Source organism: Oncorhynchus mykiss, chromosome 14, assembly GCF_013265735.2.
Source record: "Oncorhynchus mykiss isolate Arlee chromosome 14, USDA_OmykA_1.1, whole genome shotgun sequence".
In the NCBI taxonomy this organism is placed as follows: domain Eukaryota; kingdom Metazoa; phylum Chordata; class Actinopteri; order Salmoniformes; family Salmonidae; genus Oncorhynchus; species Oncorhynchus mykiss.
The window spans coordinates 7,188,718-7,200,836 of NC_048578.1; the positions used below are offsets into that span (position 1 = coordinate 7,188,718).

The following is a 12,119-nucleotide window of genomic DNA, read 5'->3' on the forward strand; positions in this document are numbered from 1 at the left end:
CGTGAATCAAGAATGTTCCACCGCCCCAATGAACATCCAGCCAACTTGACACAACTGTGAAAAGCATTGGAGTCATCATGGGCCAACATCCGTGTGGAACGCTTTTGACACCTTGTGGAGTCCTTGCCCCAGCGAATTGAGGCTGATCTGAGGGCAAAAAGCGGGTGCAACGAAATATTAGAAAAAAATTACAATGTTGAACCTTTTCTCCTCTTCATCTACACTGATTGAAGTAGATTTTAACAAATTACATCAATAAAGGATCATAGCTTTCACCTGGATTCACCTGGTCAGTCTATGTCATGGAATGAGCAGGTGTTCTTAATGTTTTATACACTCAGTGTACATCCATTGGTGGAGAGGCTATAGTTAACATCTAAGAATTGTTATGGGAGCCAATGGACTAACTTACTGACCGACAGAGGAACTCCAAATACTTCCTTAATATACAGTAACACCACACACACATACACACATGCACGCATGCACACACACACGCACTCTTTCTCTTTCTCTCTCTCTCTCTCTCTCTCTCTCTCTCTCTCTCTCTCTCTCTCTCTCTTTCTCTTTCTCTTTCTCTCTCTCTCTCAGTCTTGTAAAACAAACTTTGTGGGGACACACAATTCAGTCTCGTTCAAAATCCTATTTTCCATATCTCTAATCTTATCCCTAACCCGAAACCTAATCCTAAAACTAACCCTAGCTCTTAACCCTAAAACTAACCCTAGCTCCTAACCCTTAACGTAATTCTAACATGAATTCTAACCTTAACCCTAAACCCCCTAGAAATACCATTTGACCTCGTGGGGACTAACAAAATGTCCTGACTTCTGGTCCCCACAAGAATAGTTAAACACGTCCACACACACAACTGCTCAGAGGTGTGAAATTGGCTGGTGAGGAGCACCTGTGTCTAATCACAGCTGGAGAGGGAAGCGCCACAGAGTCACAATCAGCAGAGCAGGGTCACGAGATATCCCTCTCTCTCTCTCTCCTCACCCATCTCTCTCTTCATCTCTTTCTCTTCCTCTCTCTTTTCGCCTCACTAGTTCTTCCATTTCTTCTCTCTAATTCTTTCAGAATTTTCCATCTCCTTCCATCTCCTTCCAGCTCTCCTTTTCGGGTTTCTTTCTGTCCACCCTTTCTCAACAACTTTTTCCCTACCCCTTCATCTTTTTTTCTGCCTCTTTCATTAAGTATACCTGTGTGTGTGTGTGTGTGTGTGTGTGTGTGTGTGTGTGTGTGTGTGTGTGTGTGTGTGTGTGTGTGTGTGTGTGTGTGTGTGTGTGTGTGTGTGTGTGTGTGTGTGTGTGTGTGTGTGCTCATTCATGGATTCCTAACACATACCTTTTTCTTATTGTCCCCTGAGGGCCTAAATACTCTCAATTCCATTGGCCTAGAGTGAGTGATCAGTCATTCTCATTGGCACATTGCAAAATGTCACTTCAGAAAGTATGAATGTACCATCTCTTCTCCCTCTTTGTCTCACTGTCACACCAACCCCCCTCCCCTCTCGCTGTCAGTCATTAGTGTGGCTCTGTATAATGGTGGAATTTCCATCAATTAGTACAGTGGTATCATCAGCATGTGAATAATGTCTGCAGGGTGGAATAATTATCATGTGTCCTCTAGAACCTCATTACAATGTTCTGTTTTCAAACACGGCTAGCCACGCCATCATAGAATGACGATCCCTGAGTCAAAGGAAATAGTTATGTTCGAGGCAACCAAAATTCCTTAGAGCGGCAATCAGCAGTAGCAAGAGTAAGAAAGCGTCCCCCCCACCCCTGGTTCAGTAAAAACCTGATTGATGGGGCTGGAGAAATTCAATCACTCTCAAATTCATACACAGAGCTATGGATGCAAGGATTGACTGTCCATGACATCAACATTTTAACCATATTTTGAGGCTATATAGTGTTTGTTTACATGTTCATTGTTTACAAACATTGGAGTTAAACAAACTTATATTTTGGCTTCTGACGGGGTACGACAAGTTCAAGAATCAACGGGTACATATCATTCATTTATTAAGTCCAAAAAAGGAATGTAGCAACTACTGATTGCCCCTTTAAGGGTGGCATAGAAGTGAACGAAGAAAAATGGAACCATGGAGTGTTTTTGTCCTGAAAAGAAGCAAGGGAAGAGGGAGCTAATACTAACGCGCTTGGTATGAAGTGGTGATCACGTAGCAGAGGAAGCCTGTCGGGGACATCTTATAACTGCAAAGGCTGAGGGAAACTGTCCCAGAAAGCATGTTATCACTGAGCTGTACTCGTTTGTTTGAACACTGTGCAGCTATGCATAAACAATTAGACTTTAGTCTCTGTGGACAATTGGCTCTACAAACCACTCTGACTGGTCCAGGAGGGATGGGTTGGCAGATTTTGTATGCTCTTGCACGAATGCATGAAAGACAATGAGGGATCTCTGCTTGTGTGTTACGCGTGTGCTTGTGTGTGTGGTCGTTTGTTTGTTAATGAGTGTTTGTGTGTGTGTAACTGCATCTGAGGGGCCTCGGGCACTGGCCTGAAGACCTATGGTTGAGCAGAGATGGAGGAGGGAGTATGTAAGGATGGGAGAAGGAGAAGGGAGGGGTGAATGGATGAAGGAGGTAGAGAAAAGGAAGAATGAGAAAGGAAGAAATGCAGGTTTGAGCGAGGGAGACGTAAAGTGTGAATAAAGAGATGAGAGAGGGGGAGTGTGGTGTCGGAGATGAAAGCTGTGTGAATTTGGCTCCAGAGCTGCCCCTGTCCCATTGGATACACACTGGAGGAATCAACATTGTTTTCACATCAATACAATTACGTTGAACCAACGTGGATTAGACGTTGAATTGACGGCAGTGGGGAGCTTCCAACAATTCGCCTAATCAAGTCATTGTACAAACACTAGCTGCACAGGAACATTCTACCAACCTCCTCTCTCTCTTTCCCCACCTTTACGTCCTCACATCTTCCTCTTCTGTGTCCTCCTCTCCTTCACCCTCTCCTTATCTCTCCCCTTTTTCTGCCTCTCTTTCTCATTCACTGTCTCCTTGCTCTCTCTCTCTCTCTCTCTCTCTCTCTCTCTCTCTCTCTCTCTCTCTCTCTCTCTCTCTCTCTCTCTCTCTCTCTCTCTCTCTCTCTCTCTCTCTCTCTCTCTCTCTCTCTCCCTCCCTCCCTCCCTCCCTCCCTCCCTCCCTCCCTCCCTCTCTCTCTCTCTCCATAGAATGACTACAGGAAGTTGTCCATGCAGTGTAAGGACTTTGTAGTGGGGGTGTTGGACCAGTGCAGAGACACAGAGGAGGTGGAGGCCATCTTGAACGGAGACGTGGACAATGCCCCGCCCAGTGACAACAACCGCCCCTGCCTCGAACGCGTCAAATTGGCCATCAAATACGAGGTCAAGAAGGTGAGACCCCCCAAACCAGGACCACAACCTGATCGCATTGCTTGACACTGCTGTAAATTACCATATATATATAGATATATATATATATTATGTTCATGTTTTTTATGGTTTAGTTTACATGTCATCATTTCTATCTGATATCTTTGATTGTTCATGTAGCATTTGACCCCATGTGTGTGTTTGTTAACAGGTGTATTCGGAGCGGGAAATGTTGATTTATGTTCAACCTGGAACATCTCACAGGGAAAACATTGGATCAGTGATGTAGTATTGTAGTGGCGATGCAGTGATACACATTTCTGTGCGCGTGTGTCCCCGATACCTGGTAGCATTTGTAAATATCAGACAAGTCTCTGTGTCAGAATACCAGAGGTGTTTCAGCTAAATGTCAAACCAAGTCCCCTCTCCCTACATCACCCGGGACTCACAGAGACACACAGGCACTCACACAAGCACATTTCAACAACAAAAAAGGTAAATAAGTTTCTCTGACCTTGTGGTTGTACATCCTATATGTAAACATTGTGAGACATAGTACCATACGGTTCATACTACCTCGCATGTCATCTAAGGCAGTGGTTCACAACTCCGGTCCTCGAGTAGCCCAAACAGCACATCTTTTTGTTGTAGCCCCGGACAACAAAAAATCTGTCTCAACTCATTGAGCAGTGGTTCTCAAACCTCTCCTCGGGGACCCCCCGCTGTTCTATTCCAGCGCCAACACACCTCATTCAACTTGTCAACTAATCATCCCGCCTCTGACTAGGTGAGTCAGGTGAGCTAGTTCAGGGCTCTAACTAAATAGTGAAACGTCCATCCTGCTTGTGAGCTTCCAGGGAAACGGTAAAGTGTAGAGCCTGGGATGTTTTCCCAAACCAGGGAGCGTGACCACAGCTGAGTGTGTTAATCAACCTGCCAGATGAGGGGGAGGATGGGTTGCTATGACAACCAGGTGGCCTTGAATGCTATTGTGCAAACTCAGTGGGGGAAACATACACACGCGCACGCACGTTCGCTTAGGCAGGCACCCACCCACGCGCGCGCACGCACGCACTCTCTCACACACACACACACACACACACACACACACACACACACACACACACACACACACAGCATGGGCACTCTCAGACAGATGCACAAAGACTTAGACATATTGACATACAAACTAGTGACAGGGTTCCCATGATGGGTCAATGAAGATTATTGCAATCACCAAGGGGGTGGAGGAACGAGGGACACTGTTTCATTTGAATTGTTTGTTGCTGGGTTGAAGTCGTAGTGTAGGTCTGAGTTTGTGTTTGAGTGTGTGTGCATGTGCTTGCGCTTCCAAGCATATGGAGCTCGTGTTTGTGTTTTTGTGTGTATGTGTGTGTCATAGTCATGAATGATCCTTGAATGCCAGTAGATGGTCTGTGCTGATTGAGTGACCTGTTGAGGGAACACACACACACACACACAAACACTGGAAATCTGGAAATCACACACACATGCACAGACCGGGGCGTGGACGCTGGACAATGGGGACCCCGTTATCTACAGGTGTCTCAGGGGGAGTTGGGATATGCAAGAAATACGGTTCCATTACACACTTATGCAAGTGTCCATCCACAGGTGTGTAACAGGACAAATACAAGCACCCTCCAAATGATTATTCATTGTTTAATTGCACACATACACACACACACGCACGTCGCACACACAGTGAAAATCACAGACACACGTGATCCTGTGGGCTTTTAGATGGACACACACATAAACCCCTAACACACACACACAAATGGATATCACTCACAAATCTCATTCCCTCACTTTGTCCCTCTCCCTCCATTTTTCAGTCTGTCCACGGTGGATTGAGACTGAAGACAACCTCTATTTAAATACAGACTGTTCCTCGATGAGACAGAGGGAGAATAGCTGACAGGGAGAGCAGGTCCATTTAGAGAGCACTTCCAGAATAGTTTTTTTACAGTGCGTTTGTACACTGCTGTAACCGGTTTGTAAGTGTTTTCATCTCTCTCTCGCTCTCTGTCTGTCTGTCTGTGTGTATAGTTTGTGGCGCACCCTAACTGCCAGCAGCAGCTGCTGACTATCTGGTATGAGAACCTGTCAGGTCTGAGGCAGCAGTCCATCGGGGTCAAGTGTTGGACTGTGCTAGGGGTCACCGTGGGACTGCCCTTCCTGGCTATTGCCTACTGGATCATGCCCTGCAGCAAGGTAATGCAGCTATGCACTGCAGGTACACACACATGCATGCCGCATGTACATGCACACGAGCACAGCAGTGGAGGCTGCTGAGGGGAGGGCAGCTCATAGTAATACCTGGAAGGGAGTCAATAGAATGATATCAACCACATGGAAACCACGTTAGTATCGAGGCACAAGGCGAGAGCCAGATGCAGACAGGGGAGGCAGATGGTTTGAGTCTTTGGTTTTTATTAATAATCCAAAAGGGGTAGGCAAGAGACAGGACAGGCAAAAAGGTCAAAACCAGTTCAGAGTCCAGGAGGTACAGAGTGGTAGAGAGGCTCGAGGTCAGGGCAGGCAGAATGGTCAGGCAGGCGGGTACGGAGTCCAGAAAACAGGTAAGGGTCAAAACCGGGAAGACTAGCAAAAGAGAAATAGAAAGCAGGAGCACGGGAAAAACGCTGGTTGACTTGAAAACATACAAGACGAACTGGCACAGAGAGACAGGAAACACAGGGATAAATACACTGGTACAGAGAGACAGGAAACACAGGGATAAATACACTGGCCCAGAGAGACAGGAAACACAGGGATAAATACACTGGGGAAAATAAGCGACATCTGGGGGAGGGGGGGGAGACAATCACAAGAAACAGATCAGGGCGTGACAGTTAGTACCATTCCATTGACTCCATTTCAGACATTATTATGAGCCGTCCTCCCCTCAGCAGCCTCCACTGACGCACCCACACACTACAGATCCTCTAAGGCAGGTATTCCCAAACTGGGGTACGGGTACGCGCAATGTCGGGGCTACGCCAAATAAAATTGTGATTCACATTATTATTTTTTTATTTAAAAAATAAATAAATAATCTAATTTTCAAACAGTCCATTTATATTTTCCAACTGGGCTATACATTTGGGTGAGTTTCATTATTTTTTTAAATGAAACAATCTAGTGTTCAGCGAAATAACAACACAATGTCAAATACAGGTAGCATAGGCAAATAATTAACATCCAGTACTCTCTGGTGGGAATTCCACTAACGGTCCGTATGTAGACAAACGTAGCTGCTGCTCTTTCCGTTTACGCGGAAATTGATTAATGTAAAAAAAAAAAGTAAGGCCCGCGTCCATAGAGACACATACCATCTCTACTGGTAGTACTACCAGACCAGCAGTACGACACCTGCACCTGTCGACGACACAAGCTGTTCTGCTTCCACGAGCACATCCAATGCTAGCATCAGTAATTCTACATTTGCTGTTAGCCCAGCTAGCATGGACACTGACAGTTGTGAATCTGATGCCGAAGAGCTACAGCCCACTTACCCGGGAAACCACCGAACAACAGACAGGGATGTTGGACCATCGAAGAGGCGCAAATATGATAAGAACTACATTGATTTGGGGTTCACTTATATTGGGAGTAGTGCCTTTCCTCAGCCACAGTGTGTTTATTGTGCAAAAGTACTATCCCACAACTCAATAAAACCTTCACTCTCGCGCAGACATTAAGTAACAAAACATGCCAATTTGAAAAATAAGCCATAGGAGTTTTTTGAGTGAGAATTAAGATGACTTTCGAGTAGTAAGACATGTATAAAATCAACAGATACCATTAATAAGGCAGGGCTAGAAGAGTCTTATATGGGCTACCGAGTGGCTAGGACAGGCAAGCCTCATACTATTGTGAAGGACTTAATTATTCCTGCTGCCGCGGATATGGCTGGGACAATGCTGGGGGAAAAGGCCCCAAAAAACTCAACACTGTTTCATGATGTATCAGTGACATGGCAGGAGATGTTTTGAAACAATTACTGCTTCGCATACAAGCTAGAGAATTCTGTGCGTTACAGCTGGATGAGTCAACAGTCGAGGCGGGCCAGGCACAGCTCCTGATATACAGTATGTCCTTTACGTTTATGAGGGGTCAATTATATTATGGAAGACATCCTCTTTTGCAAACCACTGGAAACCTGGACAACAGAAGAGGATATTTTTAAAGTACTGGACAGATTTGTGACATCAAAAGGACTTGGGTGGTCAAGATGTGTTGGTATCTGTACTGATGGTGCAAAAAGCCATGACAGGGAGACAGTGGAGTGGTAACGCGCGTGCAAGCAGTTCCTTCCGATGCCACTTGGGTTCACTGCAGCATCCACTGAGAGGCTCTTGCTGCCAAAGGAATGCCTGACAGCTTGAAAGACATTTTGGACACTACAGTCGTGGCCAAAAGTTTTGAGAATGACACAAATATTAATTTTCACAACGATTGGACTGCTGCCTCAGTTTGTATGATGGCAATTTGCATATACTTCAGAATGTTATTAAGAGTGATCAAATGAATTGCAATTAATTGCAAAGTCCCTCTTTGCCATGCAAATGAACTGAATCCCCCAAAAAAACATTTCCACTGCATTTCAGCCCAGCCGCAAAAGGACCAGCTGACATCATGTCAGTGATTCTCTCATTAACACAGGTGTGAGTGCTGACGAGGACAAGGCTGGAGATCACTCTGTCATGCTGATTGAGTTTGAATAACAGACTGGTAGCTTCAAAAGGAGGGTGGTGCTTGGAATCATTGTTCTTCCTCTGTCAATCAAGGTTACCTGCAAGGAAACACGTGCCGTCATCATTGCTTTGCACAAAAAGGGCTTCACAGGCAAGGATATTGCTGGCAGTAAGAATATACCCAAATCAACCATTTATCGGACCATCAATAACTTCAAGGAGAGCGGTTCAATTGTTGTGAAGAAGGCTTCAGGGCGCCCAAGAATGTCATGCATCTGCAAGCACAGTGAGGTGAAGACTTTTGGAGGATGGACTGGTGTCAAGAAGGGCAGCCAAGAAGCCACTACTCTCCTGGAAAAACATCAGGGACAGACTGATATTATGCAAAAGGTACAGGGATTGGACTGCTGAGGACTGGGGTAAAGTAATTTTGTCTGATGAATCCCCTTTCCGATTGTTTGGTGCATCCGGAAAAAAGCTTGTCCGGAGAAGACAAGGTGAGCGCTACCATCAGCCCTGTGTCATGCCAACAGTAAAGCATCCTGAGACCATTCATGTGTGGGGTTGCTTCTCAGCCAAGGGAGTGGGCTCACTCACAATTTTGCCTAAGAACACAGCCATGAATAAAGAATGGTACCAACACATCCTCCGAGAGCAACTTCTCCCAACCATCCAGGAACAGTTTGCTGACGAACAATACCTTTTCCGGCATGATGGAGCACCTTGCAATAAGGCAAAGTGATAACTAAGTGGCTCTGGGAACAAAACATCAATATTTTGGGTCCATGGCCAGGAAACTCCCCAGAACTTAATCCCATTGAGAACTTGCGGTCAATCCTCAAGAGGTGGATGGACAAACAAAAACCCACAAATTATGACAAACTCCAAGCATTGATAATGCAAGAATAGGCTGCCATCAGTCATGATGTGGCCCAAAAGTTAATTGACAGCATTCCAGGGCGGATTGCAGAGGTCTTGAAAAAGAAGGGTCAACACTGCAAATATTGACTCTTTGCATCAACTTCATGTAATTGTCAATAAAAGCCTTTGACACTTATGAAATGCTTATAATTATACTTCAGTATTCCATAGAAACATCTGACAAAAATATCTAAAGACACTGAAGCAGCAAACTTTGTGAAAATTGTGTCATTCTCAAAACTTTTGGCCACGACTGTACAATGAAAATGTTTAACTTTGTTAAAGCAAGGCTACTGAACCTTTGTTTATTTTCAGCAATGATATGGGCAGCTACCAGGTAACGCTTTTACAACATACAGAAGTGCAGTGGTTATCAAGGGGCAAAGTATTAACACGTTTTTTTTTTCAAGTTGAGAGACGAGCTTAAAGTTTTCTTTACTGACCATCATTTTCACCTGACTGACCGCTTGCATGATGACGAGTTTCTCACACGACTGGCCTATCTGGGTGATGTTTTTCTCGCCTGGCACTGTTAAGACACTGATGCCCTTTGCAACTACGTGCCTATGTGAGAGTGGATTCTCGGCCCTCACTAGCATGAAAACTAAATACAGGCACAGACTGTGTGTGGAAAATGATTTAAGACAGAGACTCTCCAATACAACCAACCTTTCAAGCATCCTTTTAAGCACATCCTTCTCAGTAACCTGTGGTGAGTTATTCACAATTTTTGATGAACAAATAAAGTTTTATATGTAAGATGGCTAAACAAAATTATTGATTATTATTATTATTATATTATTATTTGTGCCCTGGTCCTATAAGAGCTCTGTCACTTCCCACGAGCCGGGTTGTGACAAAAACTCACACTCATTCTAATGTTTAATACATTTATTGTATAGTTTGTGTGTGGCAGGTTTACAATGATGGCAAAAAACACCATTTGAGAGTGCACTGAACCTGATGCTAGAGGGGGTACGCTGCTGGATGTTGAATATTTGAAGGGGCATGGGACTATAAAATGTTTGGGAACCACTGCTCTAAGGGATCATAATTCTGAATAAATGCCTGAACAGCTTGCAGAAACTGTAGAGGTCACACTAACCTTATCCCCAACAGCATGCAGATACTGTAGAGGTCACACTAACCTTAACCCCCACAGCATGCAGATACTGTCTAGAGGTCACACTAACCTTAACCCCCACAGCATGCAGATACTGTAGAGGTCACACTAACCTTAACCCCCACAGCATGCAGATACTGTAGAGGTCACACTAACCTTAAACCCCACAGCATGCAGATACTGTGAGGTCACACTTACCTTAACCTCCACTGGCAGGCCCATCTCAGCTTCCCCTCTGACATATGCAAGTCCTCTGAAGAGACAGAAAGGAAAGAGAAATGAAAGAGAAAGAAAAGAAAGAGCTAAAGAGAGCAGGCCAAGAGGAAGAGATAAGTGGGGAGGGAGAGGAATGGAGAGAGAGAGAGAGAGAGAGAGAGAGAGAGAGAGAGAGAGAGAGAGAGAGAGAGAGAGAGAGAGAGAGAGAGAGAGAGAGAGAGAGAGAGAGAGAGAGAGAGAGAGAGAGAGAGAGAGAGAGAGAGAGAGAGAGAGAGAGAGAGAGAGAGAGAGAGAGAGAGAGAGAGAGAGAGAGAGAGAGAGAGAGAGAGAGAGAGAGAGACTGGGGTAGTCGAACAGGGGGACAGACAGAGGGATGGAGTGAGTGGTATCTCTCCCCCCTGAAACTACTGAGAAAAACAGTGTATGAATCCCAAATGGCACACTATTCCCTATATAGTGCACTACATTTCACCAGAGCCATGTGAGCCCTGGTCAAAAGTAGTGAACTACAATATATAGGGAACAAGGTGCAAATGGGACGTAGCCAGTCCTTGTCCAAAGAAAACAAATAGGAAAAACACACACACCTGATTGATTAGGATTAGATGGCGGTGTATGTGTGTGGCGAACAACAACCTTGATCTATCGGTTGGTTGATATCGGACTGATTTTAATGACCTGTATTGGCTTATGGCCTTGATTAAAAACAAAGGGGCAGACACATGCACACACACAGCACAATGGATGTGATGGCTGTGTGTTGTTAAATGAACAACCTGGCCAATACTGTTTCATCCCCCTCCTTCTCAGCCTTCCTACGTATTGTTGTGGGTGTTTGTGTCAATGGTTGTACTTGTGTGAAGGGTTCACATTCACAAACACGTGTGCCTGCGTTTTGAGTGCATGCAGATCGACACACTGAAAATGTGCATTCAACATGTGTTTTGTGAAGGTGTGTCTCCTCCCTAGCTCTCCCATCCCGGTGGGACATAGCTGGATTCTCCAGGGTTAGTATTGACAAATAGAATACACAACAAGGCCCTGTGAAATTCACATCTCTCTCTCTTATTTATCTCTGTCTCATTTACTGAGTCTCTCGTCACTGCTTCTGATGCAGGGGGGATAAATAATGTGTGTGAAACTGACACTGAATGTTCTTCACACATAGTAACACACTTTGATGTCTGGACATTGTTCACTGAATTGTCAGTAAGACATTTTTATGTTGTCTACACTCCCAACATGAGAAATGTTCTATTCAATTGACAGGAGTATTGAGTCTGACTCAATGTCCGACTGAACTGACCCCTGGACGAACCCGAAGTGTTTCTCAAAAGGCACACTACCGTGCTCCGAACACGGGATGGTCGGAGTATGAGCCCAAATCAAAGTATGCGAAACGGAGCGCGGAGGGCACTCCTCGAAAGAGTAGTCCGTTAGTACATATTTTGTTTCGTGCATCATTGCAAGCTTCAACGGAAAGTGTGCAAAGAAATGTGATGCAACCATGTAAAAAAATTGATATATATTTTGGCCATTTTTGGCGAGAGAAAATGAACCCCAACTTCGTAATTAAATGTTGCCTAGTCACATCTCATATATTGCCTGACTAGAATATTTGATCTTGATTCGTTAATAAAAACATGTTATGTTAATTTTGGCATGTTTACCTGCCTAAAGTTGAAGTCGGAAGTTTACATACACTTAGGTTGGAGTCATTAAAACTTGTTTTTCAACCACTCCACAAATTTCTTGTTAACTAT

General features: G+C 44.6%; 1 protein-coding gene across 1 annotated transcript in view; it reads left to right on the forward strand.

The window, feature by feature from the left end:
- LOC110488658 (short transient receptor potential channel 7) overlaps window positions 1-12,119 on the forward strand; it is a 52,581-nt gene that overhangs the window by 13,542 nt on the left and 26,920 nt on the right. The window contains exons 3-4 of the mRNA XM_036942769.1: window positions 3,211-3,393; window positions 5,446-5,610. Coding sequence (XP_036798664.1) covers window positions 3,211-3,393; window positions 5,446-5,610 — 348 coding nt within the window. The remainder of the gene's footprint in view (window positions 1-3,210; window positions 3,394-5,445; window positions 5,611-12,119) is intronic.